Source organism: Moschus berezovskii, chromosome 26 (assembly GCF_049115385.1).
Source record: "Moschus berezovskii isolate FMDL1 chromosome 26, NW_MosBer_1.0, whole genome shotgun sequence".
Taxonomy (NCBI): domain Eukaryota; kingdom Metazoa; phylum Chordata; class Mammalia; order Artiodactyla; family Moschidae; genus Moschus; species Moschus berezovskii.
This window is the reverse complement of record NC_142485.1, coordinates 13064880-13087305: the sequence shown is the minus strand read 5'-3', so window position 1 is coordinate 13087305 and position 22426 is coordinate 13064880. Positions and strand designations below refer to the sequence as shown.

The 22426-nt window shown below is 43.8% G+C and overlaps 1 protein-coding gene across 1 annotated transcript in view; it reads left to right on the top strand.

Moving 5' to 3' along the window:
• KCNU1 (potassium calcium-activated channel subfamily U member 1) overlaps positions 1-22426 on the top strand; it is a 146033-nt gene that overhangs the window by 53891 nt on the left and 69716 nt on the right. The window contains exons 15-19 of the mRNA XM_088832661.1: positions 1412-1524; positions 1917-1985; positions 6738-6827; positions 6966-7060; positions 19123-19231. Coding sequence (XP_088688787.1) covers positions 1412-1524; positions 1917-1985; positions 6738-6827; positions 6966-7060; positions 19123-19231 — 476 coding nt within the window. The remainder of the gene's footprint in view (positions 1-1411; positions 1525-1916; positions 1986-6737; positions 6828-6965; positions 7061-19122; positions 19232-22426) is intronic.

Below are 22426 nucleotides of genomic sequence, written 5' to 3'. Positions count from 1 at the left end.
AGTTTCTGTAGTCAATGAGGACTTAAATCGTGGCTGAACTGCCCAAGGTGAGCCTTCCTCACAGAAGGATTTTAAGAAAGTGGGAGGGGACTTCCTGGTGGTCCAGTGGTTAAAAACCCACCTTCCAATGCAGGGGATGCAGGTTCAGTCCCTGGTCAGGGGACTAAGACCCCCAGGCTGTGCCTATGCACTTAGACTAGAGACCCTCATGAACCCACTAGAGAAAGCTCATGCACCACAGTGAGACCCAGTGAAGCCAGTAATAACAGTAATTTAAAAAAAGAAAAGGAAAATGCATGAGAGCTGCAGCTTGGGACTCAGATGAGGTATGCTGGAAAGAAGTGGTCCTTTTTAGCAGGGCAGAAAATTTTGTTCATCTGTTTCTTTTTTTTTTTCTTCCTAAACCACAAGATGGCCATCTGAGGCATGTTTCTAGGCTGGCCTTAACTCTCCAGCGCCAAGGTGTTTCACAGTTTCTAGAAATTCCAGGCTTCATCAGAGATTCTGGGCTTTAAGGGGCCTGTCCTGCTCAGAGCAGCGTGGTGGTGATTCTCATGGCTGCAGGGGGAGGAAGAAGAGGACGATCCAAATAGAGAAAAACAGAATCCCGGGGGTCTTGCACAGACAAGAACAGCATTTAGCTTTTTCTGAGAGACAGAGAAATCCTTCTGTCACATCCCCCTTTGTCTAGAAACCTGCTGGTGTCCTTGATTTTTACATTGTCATGTCCAAGCATTGGGACGGCATTTTGAGTTTATTTGAACCAAGAAGGTTCTGATCCTGAGCGGAAGTCATCAATATTTTCATCCTTGTGGTACATGATTAGTCAGTGACTATGAAACTCATATGTTTTTTTAAATAATCTTAAACAGGAAGATATAAGTTAGATTCCACATTCCCCTTCCCATCTTGTTGTTCCTGACTCGAAAACTGAAATAACTGGAAGAAGAATTCATTTCTAGCAGGAAGTATGATTACATCATGATGCTCCCTCTTCGTTCTGGGAATCACTGAGATGTACAATGGAAGTTTAGTTCTTCCTTTGACATTTGTCCAGTTAATCATGAGGACAAAGCTCCTTTCTTTTCATTAAAAAAAATTTTTTTAATAGATCATTTTAAATCTTTACTGAGTTTGTTACACTGTTGCTTCTGTTGTTTATGGGTTGGGTTTTTTGGCCACAAGTCACGTGGGATCCTAGCTCCCTGCCCAGGGATCAAACCGCACACCCTGCATTGTTGGAAGGAGAAGTCTGAACTCCTGGACCACCTTGGAAGTCCTGACAAATCTCCTTCCCGGGACCTGAATGCCAGTGGGTACTGGTTTGGTACTAGGCAGAACACGCAGCTTGAACTAGTAGACCCTGAACGCCACATCACCCTGCCTCCCGTGGCCTGGCTGTTTGTTCCAGATCTGTCCTCACGAGCCCTGGCAGAAGCTTTTCTGTAATGGCCTGAAGAACAAAATCCTGACGCAGCGTCTCTCCAGTGACTTTGCTGGGATGAGCTTTCCTGACGCTTGCCAGTAAGTGAAGGGAAAACCTCGCCTCAGTTTCGTGCCATGCACTCTTTCCCCAGAGCTCACAGAGGGCTTGCTGGAGGCTTGGCGGCAGGCCCCAAAGGCCTAACTAAGGATGAGTAAGTTGGAGCGTCTGCCACCTGGGCTGGGGGTTACAGTCTGTGCGGGACAGGTTCATGGCTGTCCCAGTTGGCTCCCTGGCTGTGAGTTACTCCAGGGTGGACTCACTCTCCACCAATGTCCAAATGTTCAGAGCACGTTTCCTGTTTGAGAGGCCCTCCCCCTGCCGAGGGGCCGGTGTCCTCCCAGGCACAGAGCCCAGCACAGCGTCCCTCGTATCACCGTGAGCCGGGGCTCTGCTGTCCTGTCTCACCTCACCCCTCCCCTCTTCTCTCTAGGCTCTGCTTCACAAAGATGCACCTCATGCTGATCGCCATCGAGCACAAGTCCACCTGTCACGGTTACTGGTATCAGTGAGGCTTCGAATCTCTTCAGATCCTTTGAGGACACCCTTTAAAGATTATGATTTTGGCCGAGACACGGCCGTAACTAAGCTTGTGGGGAGAGCTGGCCTCTCAGGCACCCAGGCAGCTGTGGTGCATTTGATACTGTCTATGAACACTGGGGTTTGAAAGGTTACCCTAGTGGGTGGGCAAAGACTTTGCCTCTGTTGCGGTGGTCTTGCCCCAGTGTCTTTCACGATCAGGAGAGAGAGAGGACAGGATCGCCTTCTCAGATCTGTTCCTCTTAATATAGTTCGAAATCTTGTAAGGCTTGACCGTAGACAATACCGTGAAATAGAACTATTTGTGATCAATGTGCTCCCACAAACCTTAGAAAGCCTTAGAAACTAATCTGAAAAATATGAAAAAAAAATGGGGATTTGACTGACCTACAGGGCAAAGTATGCTGTTGATCAGGTAGATGAAAGAAACAGGTACCCTTATTAGACCATAAGCATTTCCTGAAAATGCGTATAGGATAATATAGGAAGTATGAGAAGTGATCATACGATAAAGAAAGAAAATCCAGAATCAGCCACAATGACACAGAGATAAGATGCTGGGGAACAAGAAAAAGCAGGGCTTACGTGGGATGGGAAACAGGAAACACGGCGGCTTGTGTGTGTTTTTTTATTTTTAGTGGAAAACTTCCTTTCATTCTGAATTAAATTGAAATCAATAGACTAGGTTCAGAACCTTGTTCTGATTTGCCAGATCAGTGGCTTTGGAAAAGTGTCCATCACCTGTAAAATGAGGAAGTCATGCGAAAGAACTCCTAGGATCACTTCCAGCTCTAGGACTGGCGTTACCAGGAACCTCGAATCATAGAAAACCCTTAAAAATTCGGTAATGCTGAATGATATCAGTATAAGTATCTGAAAAGTTAGAAAGAAGGAATAATGTGTCATGTAGACAGTGTAGAAGGTATCAGGGCAAAAGGACTCAGTAGGGTATGTTACAAAACAAGTCCTTAAGAAGAGTGAAGACTGGTATCCTCTGGCCACTACATTTCATTTAACAATTCCACCATGCTCACGAAAATTTCAGAATCTAAACCCATGTCCAAGTTCCCTTTCTGCTAGAAATAGATGCGAGTGAAGAGGTTGGTGTCTTACTTCGCAGGCCAGGCAGTTTGACTTTCAGAGCATCCCAAAGCTTGATCAGGGTTTTAACATCTGATCGGTTTTAACATCTTTGGCCTTCAATGACTGGGATTATACATCAGAATTATTTGAAAAGTTTTAAAGACAGAGAATTCAAAACCCCACTTCTGAAAAATGGACATAGAATTCAAAAATACCACTTATAAAATCCAAATCTGTGAATTGGTTTTGAATCTCCATAATACAGTCATTTTTGTTCACTGACAGAAACGATTGGGCCAAATTCTCTTAATACCATTTCCACATTTAACATCCCAGATTTCTATCAACTTTATAAGGTGACTGTTAGGACACTGTGGACGGAAACATGAGTGAGCAGCTAAGTTCCATATATATTCAAGAAGTTCTGGTGCCATTTACTTCCTAGCAGACATCTACCCCCAATGACAGAGACACCTGCTCTGACATAGATTTAACTCTGGTTTCTCACCAAAGAGTCAGAGTTGCATCAAAAGAATAAAATCCTGATTTGGCAAAGATATTGGTAATAGCAGTCTTACATGATTGCTGGTTCTTGACCAACACTGCTATAAGCGCTTCACTTACATGAACTCCCAAATCCTCCCAACAATGCTGTTAAGAAGGGCACAATTATTTGCTCCATTTTATGGAGGAGGAGCTAAGAAAGGTAAATAGTTTTCCCAAGCTCACACCACACGCAAGAATCTGAACTCTGTCTGGGCACTTATGTGATTGGAGCTCTTCTGATCACCTCGCTGTGCTAAATCCACCAGAGTCATTACAGAGAATGAAAGCAGGGCAACTCAATGCTGCGCTTTAGGCAAGTATGTTGAAAAACTAGGGGGAAGCCTATCTCTCCTCACTTTTTATTTTCTTTCCTAATTGATACACTTGAGTAGACTCTTGGATGTGCAAAAGCCCTGGGTAATCCTCAGAGTCTGTCTTAGGGAATAACTTATCACCTGGTAAGCGGTAAAGCTCCCGGCAATCTTGATTCCAGCTTGTGCTTCTTCCAGCCCAGCGTTCCTCATGATGTACTCTGCATAGAAGTTAAATAAGCAGGGTGACAATATACAACCTTGACGTACTCCTTTTCCTATTTGGAACCAGTCTGTTGTTCCATGTCCAGTTCTAACTGTTGCTTCCTGACCTGCAGACATGTTTCTCAAGAGGCAGGTCAGGTGGTCTGGTATTCCCATCTCTTTCAGAATTTTCCACAGTTTATTGTGATCTACACAGTCAAAGGCTTTGGCATAGTCAATGAAGCAGAAATAGATGTTTTTCTGGAACTCTCTTGCTTTTTCCATGATCCAGCAGATGTTGGCAATTTGATCTCTGGTTCCTCTGCCTTTTCTAAAACCTGCTTGAACATCTGGAAGTTCACGGTTCACATATTGCTGAAGCCTGGCTTGGAGAGGGAGAAATATCAATAACCTCAGATATGCAGATGACACCACCCTTATGGCAGAAAGTGAAGAGGAACTCAAAAGCCTCTTGATGAAAGTGAAAGAGGAGAGTGAAAAGGTTGGCTTGAAGCTCAACATTCAGAAAACAAAGATCATGGCATCCAGTGCCATCACTTCATGGCAAATAGATGGGGAAACAGTGGCTGACTTTATTTTCCTGGCCCCAAAATCACTGCAGATGGTGATTGCAGCCATGAAATTAAAAGACGCTTACTCCTTGGAAGGAAAGTTATGACCAACCTAGATAGCATATTAAAAAGCAGAGACATTACTTTGCCAACCAAGGTCCATCTAGTCAAGGCTATGGTTTTTCCCGTGGTCATGTATGGATGTGAGAGTTGGACTGTGAAGAAAGCTGATCGCCGAAGAATTGATGCTTTTGAACTGTGGTGCTGGAGAAGACTCTTGAGAGTCCCTTGGACTGCAAGGAGATCCAACCAGTCCATTCTGAAGGAGATCAGTCCTGGGTGTTCACTGGAAGGACTGATGCTAAAGCTGAAACTCCAATACTTTGGCCACCTCATGCGACGAGTTGACTCATTGGAATAGACTCTGATGCTGGGAGGGATTGGGGGTGGGAGGAGACGGGGACGACAGAGAATGAGATGGCTGGATGGCATCACTGACTCAATGGACACGAGTCTGAGTGAACTCCGGGAGTTGGTGATGGACAGGGAGGCCTGGCGTGCTGTGATTCATGGGGGTCGCAAAGAGTCGGACACGACTGAGCAACTGAACTGAACTGAACTGAACTGAAATGGTAAAGCTGGATCAGACCCCAGTCAGAGAATTTCTTGAGTCTGTTCTAGGGGTCAGCGTTTTCTAACAGAGCAGCTGGTCATGAATCATGAAGACGGGGGCAAGTCTTCCAAAAAAGTTCACCTCTTCTTGCAAATGCAACCAGAGAAGTTATCACGACAGTATCTCCATTACTAAGTATTCGATTTGAATTCAGAGGACCCTGCCTTTAAAAAAGGACATATTAAGATACAACTTGAGCGTATGCTTCTTGAGTAGTGAACATCATATTGAAGTAGGGGAGGCACAAATCCATGCTTTTCGGACTTAAAAGCAATCATTCCATGTATGTGTTAGTCAGGCAGTACTCAGAGAAAGCGCCACACAGTGTCTCATATAATAATCTATTTGAACACAGCTATTCAGCATCTTTTACTCTTGGCGTAGATCTGAAGGGCTTTTGTTGCACAAGCTCTCTTATTTTTGTAAGGCTCTAACACTTGCACATTACTTTGGAATATCCTAACAACAGACTAAAGTTTGCCCAAACGAAGACTTGACCTCTTTCCATTGTGAATATGATAGGAAGGGTGTGTTTCAAAGGAGGAAAGGAGAACTTTGATCATGTACAAACAAAGTGAGGGAAAGCGTAGGGTTATAAGACCTAACCATATTGGAGGTCTAAATTAAAGGAAATAAAAATGGGAGAGCCTGACAAACAGGGAGAATTTGAGGAATTCAGATAGTCACAATGGAGTAGACCATCAAAAAATATTATGGTTGAAATTTATAAGACAGTGTTTTCAAACACCCAAACCATATAAAATGGAAAATCAAAATATTCAAGTAGTGTAGAAACAATTCATGTGGTTCCTGCTTTCAAAAGTCTTACAATCAAGATAGATGAAAGTGAAGTCAAAGACAAAAGTGAAGTTAAAGACGTGAGTTTAAAAATTGTACTGGCCAATAAAAGGAACTCTTGAATCCAGCTATTAATAGGTAATCTAAAGGGCAAAAAGCCTAATGATGTACACCACTAAAATGACCGTAAGACTAGCAACTGTGTGGCCTTGGCCTCTTTGGCTTTGGCTATCTCAAATTAGCAAAGCTTCCTGCATCTGCATTGCTTTGACTATTTCTGATTCAGGTCATAGTCCAGGGAATTTATGCAATTCAGGTACTGAGTTTTGACCTGGCTCCCTGTCAGGATATTTGTCAGCAATCGATCAATCAAATGCAGTCAAATCCACATTTTCTACTGTAAATTTCTGCAGTAAAAGGGGATCAAGCCTTATTAATTCTGCAACTTAGAGAAGCCATTGGTAAAAACAGATATTGCCCCAGAATTTGGAGGGGGAAATTACTGTATTTTTATTTTCTGTTTCCAGCGGGCTGATATTAAATCCACCTGCTCAATTTAAGCTCCGTAAGAACACACTAGGGTTCTTTATCGCTGAATCTGCAAAGGATGTCAAAAGGTAAAAATTTTTTTATCACTTTACGGGGAGAAAGCCCTAAAGCAAATACAATTTAATGACAGACGGGCTGAGTCAGCCCCGTGCTGCTTCTGCGTGAAACCTCACGTAAGTCATTCTTGATTTGCTTTCGTTGTCCAGAGCCTTCTTTTACTGTGCCATCTGTCACAGGGATGTGCAGACTCCCGAGCTAATTGGAAAATGTGACTGCAAAAGCAAGACCCTACACGCGACAGGCAAGTGTGCTTTCTGTGTCCTCAGCCCATCCTCGGGGGGTGTGGCCAAAGAAAGGGGAGGAGCTTCATCTCTTAAAAGACGGGATTCGCTTGAACTTGGCCAAGAAGAGACAGATATTTCCCCACTGGGCATCCCAGACCTGAGAATCTGTCTTTTAGCTCTGGAAGAAACCTCATTAGTTCTAATTATCGAGTACAACCCCTTCACAGGCTAGACAAATGAGCTCTGGAAGAGATGCAGTAATTTTATCCAAGGTCATACAGCCAGCTGCAGTCACCTCCCAACTCAGTCCCAGGCACACAGGCGATGAGCCTGATGACTTTAAGTTCAGCCTCTATTGACTGCTTGGTGGGTAGTAAGGGCGACCCCTCATGACCATTTCTTTTTTTTTTTTTTTTAATTTTATTAAGATGTCTTTGACATGCAACATTGCATACTTTTAAGGTGTACAACATGATCTAACACATTTACATCACAATATACGATTGCCATTGTAGCATTAGCTAACACCCCTGTCACAGGGTATAGTTATCATTTCTTCTAGCATTGGGAACAAAACCGTTCCCTGAGGACTCTGTTCCTGTGCAGATCAGGAGTGTAAAATGTTCTCATTCTGACATAGTAATGAGGAAATGAAACTTTCTCCCTTTACTCAAATTGAACTGGATAGCTCACCAGCAAACCTTTACCACTTAATGGAAGGAAGAGTTAACCTCGAGAACTCACGATAATTTAGTCCTTTCTGGTTGAAAATTTAGTCTCTTTCAGGTACATTAAAGATGGTTTAGGTTAATTCCCAGGGTTTCAGCATTTGCGTTTAATTCAGAATTTGAATTTGCTGTCAGGATTCTTCTTCTCTCTAAGGTTCTTCTCTTCTCCCAAGTCGTCCTCTCTCTGAATGTAGGCGTAAACTTGCTTAGCCCCGTGGACAGGGGCATCCTTCCGTGAGAGTCCTTACTGGTTCCTGAGCTCTGTAACCGTCCGCTTCTCCGGTCTCTGCATCAGCAATGAGTGACTGTTCCTCCTGGATGTAGGTCACCTTCTGTTGTTCGTTGCTGAGATCCATCATCCCTGCCATAGCTTCTAGACATTTTTTTTTCCAGATAGAATTTTCTTTTGAAAAATTATCTTTTATTGACGTATAGTTCATTTACAGTGTTGTGTTAGTTTCAGGTGTATAGCGAAGTGATTCAAACACACACACACACATTTTCAGATTCTTTTCCCATATAGGCTATTACAGAGTATTGAGTATAGTTTCCTGTGCTATACAGTAGGTCCTCATTTTATCTATTTTATATATGTAGTTTGTGTATGTTACTTTCAAATTCCTAATTTATCTCTCTTCCCCACCTTTCCTCTCTGGTAACCATTAGTTTACTTTCTATGTCTGTGACTCTATTTTTGTTTTGCAAATAACTTCATTTGTATTACTTTTTTTCCCCCAGATTCTGCCTATAGGTGGTATCATATAATATCTGTCTTTCTCTGTCTGACCTACTTCACTTAGTGTGATCATCTCTAGGTCCACCCATGTTGCTGCAAATGGCATTATTCCATTCTTTTTATGGCTGAGTAATATTCTATTGTATATATTTACCACATCTTCTTTATACATCCTTCTCTCAATAAATATTTAGTTTGCTTCCATGCCTAGGCTCTTGTAAATAGTGCTGCTGTAAAAATTGGAGTGTGGGTATCTCTTTGAATTATGGTTTTCTTTGCATATATACCCCAGAGTGGGATTGATGTATCCTCAGTTTTTTAAGGAACCTCCATACTGTTCTCCATAGTAGCTGCACCGATTTACATTCCCACCAATAGTGTAGGAGGGTTTGCTTTTCTCCCCACCTGCTCCAGCATTTATTTGTAGACTTTTTGATGATGGCCATTCTAGCCAGTGTGAGGTGGGACCTTACTGTAGTTTTTAGCTTCTGGTCTTGAGGTCTATAAAGCCCCCTCTTCCTATTGTTCTTGTTCAGGCACTAAGTTGTATCTGACTCTTTGTGACCACATGGATGCCAGGCTTCCCTGTCCTTCACCATCTCCCAGAGTTTGCTCAGACTCATGTCCATTGAGTCGGCGATGCCATCCTGCCATCCCATCTTCTGCCGCCCACTTCTCCTCCTGCCCTTAATCTTTCCCAGCATCAGGGCCTTTTCCAAAGAGCTGGCTCTTTGTATCAGGTGGCCAAAGTGTTGGAGCTTCAGCTTCAGCATCAGTCCTTCCAGTGAATCTTCAGGGTTGATTTCCTTTGGGATGGGCTGGTTTGATCTCCTTTCAGTCCAAGGGACTCTCAAGAGTCTTCCTCAGCACCATAATTCAAAAGCATCAATTCTTCAGCACTCAGCAATCTTTATGGACCAACTCTCACATCCGTACATGACACGACCTTTTCCTATACTCCTAGTCTTTTTATTCCTTATGTTCTTTTGGTCTCTCTACACTGTGGGATTTGTTATAATTTTTTAAAAATAAATTGCCTTCATTTGCTGCATGCCTGCTAGGCAATTTCCAGAGACTTTAAATGGGCTTGTGTGTGTGTCTGTTTCGATTTTCACTGGTTACTGTTGTTTCATGGAGGAGCAGGTTCATGGATCTTTTCTGCTTCCATTCCAACCTAAAGGCTCTATCTTAATCCTGTTTATTTTCTCTGACTTTTTGGATTTTTTTCTAGAAAATCTTAGACAGTATTGGGTATAGAAAGAAACTATTCCTGTGTCATTTCCTGAAATCTCTTATTATCTGTAGCATTTGCAACTGAACACTTAAGTCTAAAGAACACTGTTAATCAAAAGGACTTCAAGAACCTGTTTGGGGTTCAAAAGTTAAACGTTGACTCTTTTGCCTTCTGTAACAATGTGAATCACTCTTGAGGCAATGGTTGAGGCTGACTAAGTCCAGAAGCATCTGATTAAAGAGGTGTGAGAAAGAAAAAAAAAATACACTGCGTATCATCTCGTTATAGTATCTTTATCCCGTATGAAAATTCAGCATGGTTTCATAAAGTAGACATGTCCCTGTAAACACAATGCACGAATCAGACTTTTGCAGATCAGTTATACACACTCATATGCATGCAGCTCTGTCAGTCATTTTGCAAAACGAAAAGTGTTTTATAAATTGAATAACTTCCCCTTTATTTATCTGTCTTTTAAGTGTGTTTTATTATATTCTAAAGCAGGAAGTTAAGTGCTCTGTATGAATTGGAGAGATTTTGGTGTAAAGAAAAGGGCTATGCCTTCATATTTGTAGATGTGCCAAATGTCATCCACTTCTATAACATGTAATTTATAGTATCTAGGGAATCAGTACAACTTTCAGTTTATAATCTCGTGTTTGATCTTCCCCAGAACCTTTCATTCTTCTCATAATAGGACCGTTTTTTTTTTCTTCTTGCTCCCTACTATTCCTCCAATACCACTTCTACTGCATCCAGGACAATTCTCATAAATCTGGTACCAAGATTCTTAAATAACAGGCAGTGAGTGAGCTAGCTGTTCTTACTTCAGTCTGCCAGACAGTGGCAGCAGAGTACCATTAAACACTCAGGGGCTGGCTCTTCAGGGGAGTGGACTTGAATTTGAATATGAATCTGGAGAGTTAGTTCCAACCAAAAATGTGCCAGAGAGGACATCACTATAGAAGGGGACTACTGCTGCTGCTGCCGCTAAGTCGCTTCAGTCGTGTCCGACTCTGTGCGACCCCATAGACGGCAGCCCACCAGGCTCCGCCGTCCCTGGGATTCTCCAGGCAAGAACACTGGAGTGGGTTGCCATTTCCTTCTCCAATGCATGAAAGTGAAAAGTGAAAGTGAAGTTGCTCAGTCGCGACCCCATAGACTGCAGCCCACCAGGCTCCTCTGTCCAGGGGATTTTCCAGCAAGAGTACTGGAGTAGGGTGCCATTGCCTTCTCCAAGAAGGGGACAGTAGGCCTTATATATTTTAAAATCATGATAATGTCTTGGAAATTCTCCCAGAGACTAAACTTTCTAAAAGGACTTAGGGATGTACCGATAAATGACAAAAGAGAAAACTTACTGATTTCAAGTTAGTACAGATTTCAGGTTGAATATTTTACATTTCAGAGTCAGATGAGGTGTATGCCCGGTCCACTCCCACTGCAGAATTATCTCTTCATTAAGCTAATCAAGCTCACTCAGCCCCAACAACTTCTGCAATCTCCTATGCATACGTGCGTGCAATGTCGCTTCAGTAGTGTCTGACTGACTCTTTGTGACCTTGACCCCTTGCACTGTAGCCTACCAGGCTCCTCTGTCCAGGAGATTCTCCAGGCAAGAATACTGGAATGGGTTGCTATGCCCTCATTCAGGGCATCTTCCCGACCCAGGGCTGGAACCCACATCTCTTGTTTCCTGCATGGGCACCCCCTGGGAAGCCCTTCCACTTGCTGGACTCAGTGAGAATTCAGAAGACTTGAATCCTGACCACAGCTGTGCCGCCGATTGGCTGTGCTTTAGAGGAGACGCATCATCTTTTGGGATCTCAGTGTCTTCCTTTCCAAACTCAGCTGTCTTCATCACCACTATGGCTGTTTCAGTTCTGATGTTCTGTGATTTATAATCCCTCCTCCATCTTTTTCTGAATAGAATCATACCAGAGGTCCTCCCCTTAAGTTCAAACTCCAACATCTGAGAGAGGCAGCAAGCATGTGGCGGTTAAGAACGCTTACTTGGTTCTGCCTTGATCATTTCTTAGCTGTGTGACTTGAGGCAAATTATTTAAGCTCTCAGCATGCTTTAGATTTCTGTAAATAATCTTTTGGTGATAATATTATATATCTCAGAGGGTTAAGTGAGAGTATTAGTACATAAAGAGTATACAAAGTGAGTATATTAATATTTAAAGTACTAAGATCAGTTCCTGGCCAATAGCAAGTACTGCATGTAAGGTAGGGGTTTCCCAGGTAGTGCTGGTGGTAAAGACCCCACCTGTCAATGCAGGAGACATGGGTTCAGTCCCTGGGTTGGGAAGATCCCCTGGAGAAGGGCATGCAACCCACTGCAGTATTCTTGCCTGGAAAACCCCATGGGCAGAGGATCCAGGTGGGCTACAGTCCAAACAGTCGCAAAGAGTCAGATGGACTGAAGCGATTTAGCATACACGTGCATGCACACACACACGCAGTAACGATCACAGAACCCAGGGGAACACAAACTCAGAAAGAATCTCATTATTTTGCTCATCAATGAAATTCAGATGAAATAAGAATTGGCAGAGATGTCCTGGTTCGGTTCAGTTCAGTTCAGTTGCTCAGTCGTGTCCAACTCTTTGTGACCCCATGAACCGCAGCATGCCAGGCCTCCCTGTTCATCACCAACTCCTAGAGTTCACTCAAACCCATGTCCATCGAGTCAGTGATGCCATCCAACCATTCCATCCTCTGTCGTCCCCTTCTTCTCCTGCCCTCAATCTTTCCCAGCATCAGGGTCTTTTCAAATGAGTCAGTTCTTCACATCAGGTGGCCAAAGTATTGGAGTTTCAGCTCCAACATCAGTCCTTCCAATGAACACCCAGGACTGATCTCCTTTAGGGCGGACTGTTTGGACCTCCTTGCAGTCCAAGGGACTCTCAAGAGTCTTCTCCAACACCACAGTTCAAAAGCATCAATTCTTCGGTGCTCAGCTTTCTTTTTAGTCAAGCTCTCACATCCATACATGACTACTGGAAAAACTATAGCCTTGACTAGATGGACCTTTGTTGGCAAAGTAATGCCTCTGCTTTTTAATATTCTGTCTAGGTTGGTCATAACTTTCCTTCCAAGGAGTAAGCGTCTTTTAATTTCATGGCTGCAATCACCGTCTGCAGTGATTTTGGGACCAGGAAAATAAAGTCAGCCACTGTTTCCACTGTTTCCCATCTATTTGCCATGAAGTAATGGCACCGGATGCCATGATCTTAGTTTTCTGAATGTTGAGCTTTAAGTCAACTTTTTCACTCTCTTCTTTCACTTTCATCAAGAGGCTGTTTAGTTCTTCTTCACTTTCTGCCATAAGGGTGGTGTCATCTGAATATCTGAGGTTACTGATATTTCTCCCAGAAATCTTGATTCCCGCTTGTGCTTCTTCCAGCCCAGCGTTCCTCATGATGTACTCTGCATTTAAGTTAAATAAGCAGGGTGACGGTGTACAGCCTTGACGTACTCCTTTTCCTATTTGGAACCAGTCTGTTGTTCCGTGTCCAGTTCTGACTGTTGCTTCCTGACCTGCATACAGGTTTCTCAAGAGGCAGGTCAGGTGGTCTGGTATTCCCATCTCTTTCAGAATTTTCCACTGTTTGTTGTGATCCACACAGTCAAAGGCTTTGGCATAGTCAAGAAAGCAGAAATAGATGTTTTTCTGGAACTTTCTTGCTTTTTCAATGATACTTATTCAAACCCATTCCTCAATGTCTTTTGGATTCAGAGCATGAAGATTGTGGTAGAACCAGCCCTCAGAGCAGGAAGAAATCCTATGTAATTAGATAAGTTACTGGGCAGAAACTTTCCCAACCCCAGCTATGCAGTTCACTGCCTGCCCTTTCAGCACTGAATTCTCTTAGTACTTAATTTTTTGAATGGTGGTCCTCAACCAGGGCAGGGTCGGGCACATGGGGTTCTCTGGAAGAGATAGGGTGGAGAGAGAGGACCTTAGGAAAGTCATGTCCAAACTCCCCTAATCGCCACCTCCTATAGCTAATTTACATTCCTCCTTAAAATGTTAATGTTCGTGACAGAGTCACCGAAAAGGAGAGGGGAGTGATGAAGAGGAAATTGGAAAGAGGTTGTGAGCGGAGCCAGGGACAGGCAGTGTGCAGTGTGAGTGTCGCTCAGTCGTATCCGACTCTGTGCAACACTGTAGACTATAGCGCATCAGGCTCCTCTGTCCATGGGATTCTCCAGAAATGAATATGGGCGTGGTTCACCATGCCCTTCTCCAGGGGTTCTTTCCGACCCAGGGATCGAACCCAGGTCTCTCGCATTGCAGGTGGATTCTTTACACTCAGAGCCACCAGGGCAGCCCCCAGGGACAGGCAGAAACGATGAGAAATGTTTTGAACAGGAGGCCCTAACTTGAATTTATCCTACTTCCTAGTTTTCTTTAGATTTGGCCTTGAGTCGCTTTTTCCATCTGCTGCTGCTGCTGCTGCTAAGTCACTTCAGTCGTGTCCGACTCTGTGTGACCCCATAGATGGCAGCCCACCAGGCTCCCCCGTCCCTGGGATTCTCCAGGCAAGAACACTGGAGTGGGTTGCCATTTCCTTCTCCAAGGAAAGTGAAAAGGGAAAGTGAAGTTGCTCAGTCATGTCTGACTCGTAGCGACCCCATGGACTGCAGCCCACTAGGCTCCTCCGTCCATGGGATTTTCTAGGCAAGAGTACCGGAGTGGCTTGCCATTGCCTTCTCCGCATCCCGTACTAATTGATCTTGTTAAGAAGGGAGTCAGCCCAGCCAATAAGGCAGAAATTATTTTCAGTCACTGGGATTCTGGTAAGATTTGAGGGAGATAGAAAGGCATAAAGTGATTGTGCTCAACATGGAAATCATATATGGGGCATGTTTTAAAGGTAGTTCTATTGTGTGTGCCAGGAAAGGAGAACAGTTGACTGTCATTCTCAAGGAATCATTTCTTGAAGAAGAGAGAAAGGTAATCAAGATGTTGGCCATACACAGGGCTTTTGTTTTTTTGTTCAGTCACCCACAGGTCTTAGATATCTTAGATGCCATGTCTTTTTTGATGTCTAATGCTTATAAGGAAACCCTCTTTAGAATATCCAAGGAGAAGAAGTCATAATAAGCCTTTAGGTTAGAGTGTTAGGCAAAATTTCGTTTCATTTTCCCTTGCCTAAAATATGAAACCATAATTTTTTCACACTATCAGCTGTAGATAGATTAAAATATAAACAAATTAAATGGTCAAACTTTGAAACCATAATTTTTTCACACTATCAGCTGTAGATAGATTAAAATATAAACAAATTAAATGGTCAAACTTTCTTAGAAAATGAAATCAGAGAAAACTCAGTTGCTGGTCTACTCTCTTGAGAGAAGGGGAGTTTGCTTTCTAGTTTTACTTTATTCTGAGCTCTCCCCCCGAATGTCTGAAGCAGTGAAGAAACTGAGGAGAAAGGCCATAATAGATCATTGCACATTCTTAGTGGCCTCCTCTGGTAGAGAGGACACTTTCAGACTCAGTTTTTGAAATTCACTAGGATTGTAGAATTTACAGTTGAAGGGACCAACGAGATCATGTGGACCAGTTGTTTTCCCTTTGGAACCAACAACTCACAGCCAGAGACTCCACCGATTCACAAGCAGACTGTGCCTTCCAGCCCCTACTCCAGGCAGGAAGCTGCCAGCATTACACAAATCATTTGTGTATTCTAAGGAGAAATTTCATCAAGAAGGACACAAGGGAAGATTCAAAGCTTTATTTAGCAGAAGTTTCAAGAGGTCCATACCTAGTACTCACTGAACACACCTACCGTCCTCCCACCTGTTTTTAATACCTGGCACATGTCGTCTGCTGGAGATCGAGGCTCTGAGAAAGCAGAGACTTCCCGAAAGTTCCATTGTTCTCCAGCCAGTTTCGGCATGTTGCCTTTTACATTCCACAGCTCACTTTCTATCAGGAGCACTAAGGCGGCTAGGCTTTAAAGGCTGACAGTCGGTAAAACGCTAGCTAGTCCTCGCTCAGGTATTTCTTCAGAAGTTCCCTTCCTAAGCCATTTTCCCGCCCAGGGCAAAAAAAAAAAAAAAAGTAACCGCAGAATAAGGAAACATGAGTCAACCTCAAAACCCCATCAAAATTCCATATATAAAGTGAAGGCTTTCTGAGGATTACAGGCAGGAGCGATCTTATTCCAAACCTGGCTGTTAGCACACCTGTATGATGCAATTACTGCTAGTTTAAGCCGACAGATCACATCTGCAAAGGATGTCCTTCTTCTTCCAAAAGTGTGTTTTGACTCAGTTGATATTTTCTGTAGATTAAAATGGCTCAGAAGGAATTACATCAAAAGAAAAGGGATAGTAGAATATTTCTGTGGCTTGTTCCGTCTGCCATTGTCGCAAACCTGGTGAGGTGCGGGCTTAAAGGATTGTCCCGGAGGAACTCCGCATTCTGAGTAGTCTCGGTGCGGAGAGTCTTAGATTTCCAGGAGGGAATGTGTATCTTTTCTCCACTTAGGTAGGCGGCTGCAGAGGAGTAGCCATGATGGTTCTTCTTTGACTTTGTCCATCTCCTTGATAACTTCTTCCTTCTAAGCCCCTCTCCGGTCGTCTGGCAGTCAGGTTCAGGGAAGCAAATCATGCAGGGTTTTTGAATTGTGAAAGAAAAGCATTTAACTTCCAAAGCATCCTTTAGAATGCTACTTTTCGTCACAGTACCAAGTGCCAATTCTTATTGAGCAAGCATGGCTTCCTAGCCCAGCGCTTTGAAAGGATTCCTAGGTTAAATCTCTGCTCTGGAATAAGAGGGGCATGATGGAATATCAACATGTGGGTGCAGGAAGGAGTCACAGCTCACGTGTCAGGCTTTTGCTTTTTCCGTCTCAAAGCAGCTTCCTGTGGCTCATCCAAAGACTACATTTCACCCGTCCTTGCACTCATCCTCCTCAATCACCCTTTGAAGTCCCATTCTCATCCCCATTTTGCAGATGAGAAGGTGATCTGCTCTTGTGTTGTTTCCAGATGTGGAAATTCACACATGTTTTGTGACATATCCCATGTAAGATCAAGATCCTTCAAAGTTAAAATAAGAAAGGAAGCCTTGAAGGAAAAATGAAGTAAACGGAGGCAGAATGGGAGGGCAGTGAATTTCAGCCTGACCAGTACTTTGGCTACCTCATGCGACGAATTGACTCACTGGAAAAGACACTGATGCTGGGAAAGGTTGGGGGCGGGAGGAGAAGGGGACGACCGAGGATGAGATGGTTGGATGGCATCACCGACTCTGTGGACATGAATTTGAGTGAACTCCGGGAGTTGGTGATGGATAGGGAGGCCTGGAGTGCTGTGATTCATGAGGTCGCGGAGAGTCGGACATGACTGAGTGACTGAACTGAACTGAGTGTCTGGGAAGGGAGGAGGGGACTTGGCTGAGATCTTTTCTTAGAGCCTGTAATAACGCTAGTGGTAAAGAACCTGCCTGCCAATGCAGGAGATGTGAGAGACACAGATTCAGTCCCTGGGTCAGGAAGATTCCCTGGAGGAGGGCATGGCAACCCACTCCAGTATTCTTGCCTGGAGAATCCCATGGACAGAGGAGCCTGGCAGGATACAGTCCATAGGGTTGCAAAAAGTTGGACATGACTGAAGCAACTTAGCATGCACCTAGTGACCCCAGACCGTGCTAGCCACAGAGTTCAGTTCAGTTCAGTTCAGTCGCTCAGTCGTGTCCGACTCTCCGTGACCCCATGAATCACAGCACGCCAGGCCTCCCTGTCCATCACCAACTCCCGGAGTACACTCAAACTCATGTCCACAGAGTCGGTGATGCCATCCAGCCATCTCATTCTCCGTCGTCCCCTTCTCCTCCCGCCCTCAACCTTTCCCAGCATCAGACTCTTTTCCAGTGAGTCAACTCGTCGCATGAGGTGGCCAAAGTATTGCAGTTTCAGCTTTAGCATCAGTCCCTCCAATGAACATCCAGGATTGATCTCCTTTAGAATGGACTGGTTGGATCTCCTTGCAGTATAAGGGACTCTCAAGAGTCTTCTCCAACACCACAGTTCAAAAGCATCGATTCTTCGGCGATTAGCCTTCTTCACAGTCCAACTCTCACATCCATACATGACCACGGGAAAAACCATTGCCTTGACTAGACGGACCTTGGTTGGCAAAGTAATGTCTCTGCTTTTTAATATACTATCAAGGTTGGTCATAACTTTCCTTCCAAGGAGCAAGCGTCTTTTAATTTCATGGCTGCAATCAGCATCTGCAGTGATTTTGGAGCCCAAAAAAACAAAGTCTGACACTGTTTCTACTGTTTTTCCATCTATTTCCCATGAAGTGATGGGACCAGATGCCATGATCTTTGTTTTCTGAATGTTGAGCCTCAAGCCAACCTTTTCACTCTCCTCTTTCACTTTCATCAAGAGGCTTTTGAGTTCCTCTTCACTTTCTGCCATAAGGGTAGTGTCATCTGCCTATCTGAGGTTATCGATATTTCTCCCAGCAATCTTGATTCCAGCTTGTGCTTCTTCCAGCCCAGCGTTCCTCATGATGTACTCTGCATATAAGTTAAATAAGCAAGGTGACAATATACAACCTTGACGTACACCTTTTCCTATTTGGAACCAGTCTGTTGTTCCATGTCCAGTTCTAACTGTTGCTTCCTGACCTGCATACAGGTTTCTCAAGAGGCAGGTCAGGTGGTCTGGGATTCCCATCTCTTTCAGAATGTTCCACAGTTTATTGTGATCGACACAGTCAAAGGCTTTGGCATAGTCAATGAAGCAAAAATAGATGTTTTTCTGAAACTCTCTTGCTTTCTCCATGATCCAGCGGATGTTGGCAATTTGATCTCTGGTGCCTCTGCCTTTTCTAAAACCTACTTGAACATCTGGGAGTTCACGGTTTACATACTGCTGAAGCCTGGCTTGGAGAATTTTGAGCATGACTTTACTAGCGTGTGAGATGAGTGCAATTGTCCGGTAGTTTGAGCATTCTTTGGCATTGCCTTTCTTTGGGATTGGAATGAAGACTGACCTCTTCCAGTCCTGTGGCTAGCCACAGAAGGCTCCCCTAATTCTACACTCTGGCGTGAGATGGGAGGAGCGATGAATGACAAAGGAGCAGAATGGATAAGGAAGGACACGATGTGTACTTATTTTCAACAGACCATATGATAGTAACACCTTCACAGTCATTTTCACCCACTCTTTAACTCCGCAGAAGAAAATTAAAGAGCTCTCTACCAACCATCCTCTTAGAACTAGACTATAGCTTGAAATTCTCAGCTTCTCCCTAGTCAAGGGTGTAGAGCTGTCTCAGTCAATAGGAATAGTCCCAAATGAAAGGGTATTATGCCAACTCACCAAGATGGCTCTGCCATTGCAGGGACAACGGTCGTGGTGATGAGAGAAAGCCAGGAGGAATACCATGGACCCCAGGACCCCTACTCAGATACACAAATGAACTTCTGTAACGACTTGAGCGTTACTACCAAGTAAGCGCCTCAGAGAACCCTGGTTCCCTATCAGTTTTTAAGAATCGCTGGGCAACAAAAATTTGACTTAAACAGGAATATTAGCTTTATCAGCTCCTATCCTGACTAATGCAACTGTTCCTCTCCAACATGAATGCATCCCAACTTCTCCCAATATCACTTAGCTAAGCAAATTTACCTGTCCCCAGCATTGTTCCAATCATTTTTACCAATGACAACCAAAGGTTATGCACCCCGTTTTCATTCACATCACCCCTAAGTACTCTGGAAATGTGTGTCATGGCAAGATTTCAGCTCTTTCCCATTTTTTTTTTCTGTTATTAATCCAACCCTTTATTTTCAGCAAATTGATGATGAGATTGCCTTTGGTTTTAGGTCTGCAAAATAGGGCCAATAAATTTTCCCTCCGCTACTCAAATTCCTACATCTCTTTAGTCCATGAAAACCCTGATTAAGCTGAATTCAGGGTTGTAGGTGAAGAGTGTGTGATCTGTTTAGTTAATTTTTTAATAGAGGGCTGATGTGAAAGTTCTATCACCCCCGATTTTATTGTGAATAACTCTGTAGCATATTGGCAATGTTTCAACATAGTAATATACCAGGAATATACCAGGAAAATCTTTCATGATTGAGAATTATCATCGGCTGTGAGTAAATATTTGGAGAAGGCAATGGCACCCCACTCCAGTACTCTTGCCTGGAAAATCCCATGGACGGAGGAGCCTGGTAGTCTGCAGTCCATGGGGTCGCGAAGAGTCAGACACGACTGAGCGACTTCACTTTCACTTTCATGCATTGGAGAAGGAAATGGCAACCCCCTCCAGTGTTCTTGCCTGGAGAATCCCAGAGATGGGAGCCTGGTGGGCTGCCGTCTATGGGGTCACACAGAGTCGGACACAACTGACGTGACTTAGCAGCAGCAGCAGCAGCAGTGAGTAAATATTACATTTTGTTCCGAGCGTAGAAGTTGTGCTGTGGCATTACACAGTGTTAAGGGCAAACACTGTTCCTGAGCTGTGTGATCTTGAACAAGTTGCTTTACTCCTTGGTGTCTCAGTTCTGATTTAAGTGAGTATAATAGTGATGAAGACCTTGAGCTTCTTTGTAAAGACTGAATGAGATGAGGTATTTAAAACACTTTACTTGATTCCTGGCTGAGAGTAAGCATTCGTTAAATGTTCCGTATTATTGCAATGGTCAGTTCTTGTATCTGGGAAAGTGTATGAAATTGGACTGCATACATGGTTAGGTGCAGAGCCTCCAAGGATGTGGATTTTGAAATAAATCCTTGATCTTATTTTGCTATAATCCACATCTTTCTTTTAATGCATGAGGCATCTAGTTTCTGTTTACTGGAGGGTTCTGGATAGATGGGTCTGGTTAACAGAGGTTTTGCTGTACCTGTCCAGCAGGTGAGGCAGGTGTCAGACATCTGAGCCCCAAAAGTGCTGCCTCTCGGGGGAGAGGCATATAGAAGTCTAGAAATTACATTCTCTGTTCTTCTATTCTATGCTGCTGCTGCTGCTGCTACGTCACTTCAGTCGTGTCTGACTCTGTGTGACGCCATAGACGGAAGCCCACTAGGGTCCCCCGTCCCTGGGATTCTCCAAGCAAGAACACTGGAGTGGGTTGCCATTTCCTTCTCCACTATTCTATGCTATTGCCTTCTTATTCCAGGATTTTATGAAACCTAAGTGAGATAATCTACATGAAAGGATTACAGACTTTTGGAGGAAAGATTCTGTGGAATTTCAGGAATTTTGCCTTACTCGCATTCACAAGCTAGCAGAGGTGTTTGTAGATAGTTCTCTGTCTTTTCTGGTCTCGCCACATGGCTTGCAGGATCTTAGTTCCCTGACCAGGGTTGGAACTCAGGGCCATAGCAATGAAAGTGCAGTCCTAACCACTGGGCTGCTGGGGAACTTCCCCTTTTTCCTTTTAAAATGGTTGGTCATGTACTATGCATTGAGTAGCTCTGTGTGCTAAGTAGGCACTCTGCTGGGTGTGCTGTTAGATGCAGAAATCATCTTTCAGCCCCCAGGAAACCTAGTTGGGTATACCAGATGAATTCAGATAAGTTAATTTGAGGCCAAATAAGGCACCGTCCCTTTCAGGGCTACACTGATGATTCTGGCAAGAGGTCAAGGAGGAAGAGGTCAGTGGGGGCTGGGTGGATTGTTCCAGAGTGTTTCCCATAGGAAGTGGGGTGGGATTGGGAGAAAGATAACAGCATGCGATCTCTAGTCCTGTGACAGACGTGACACGGGCAAGTCGTGGGGAACACATGGAGCCCTCTGTGTCTGAGTAGCCTGACTAGAGGTGGGAATGTATGGTGGAGTGAGGAGCAGTGTCTCAGATTTCTCAAGAATACACTCTTTGCTGTTGGTATTGCCCATGTGTGAATATATGCGTGTATGTTACATTTGTGTTAACGCAAAGTTGTTGCAAAAACATAATTCCAATCTGAAAAGTGTTTTGTGACTGTAAAGACAACATATGTGACAACACATAAAATGCTCCAACCATGTTTATACTTTCATTTATTCTTTCCTGTGTCTTCTCTGTGATACGAGAGGATTGGCAAGCCATGGGTAGTGAGAACCCACAGAAAATCCAGTGTCAGCCATTGAGTTTCACTGACTTTTCTCACCATTCGTTAACACAGGTGTAAGGACAGAATCATGGATGTTTTCCCCATTGTCTTTAATTTCTTTATTATCTGTGATAAATAAGGAAATGGTGTAAAGGAGGCATCTAAAAGGAAAATTTTAACTAATCATTCAGTTCAGTTCAGTCGCTCAGTCGTGTCCGACTCTCCGCGACCCCATGAATCACAGCACGCCAGGCCTCCCTATCCATCACCAACTCCCGGAGTTCACTCAAACTCATGTCCACAGAGTCGGTGAATCAGAACTACAATGAGATATCAGCTAACACCAGTTAGAATGGCCATCACCCAAAAATATACAAAAAATTAATGCTAGAGAGTGTGTGGAGAAAATTGAACCCTCCTCCACTGTTGGTGGGAATTTAAATTGGTACAACCACTATGGAAAACAGTATGGCGAGTCCTTTAAAAACTAAAAATAGGACAACCTAGCAATCCCACTCCCGGGCAAAACCATAATTCAAAAAGATACATGCACCCCAGAGTTCATTGCCGCACTCTTTACAATAATCAAGACACGGAAGCAA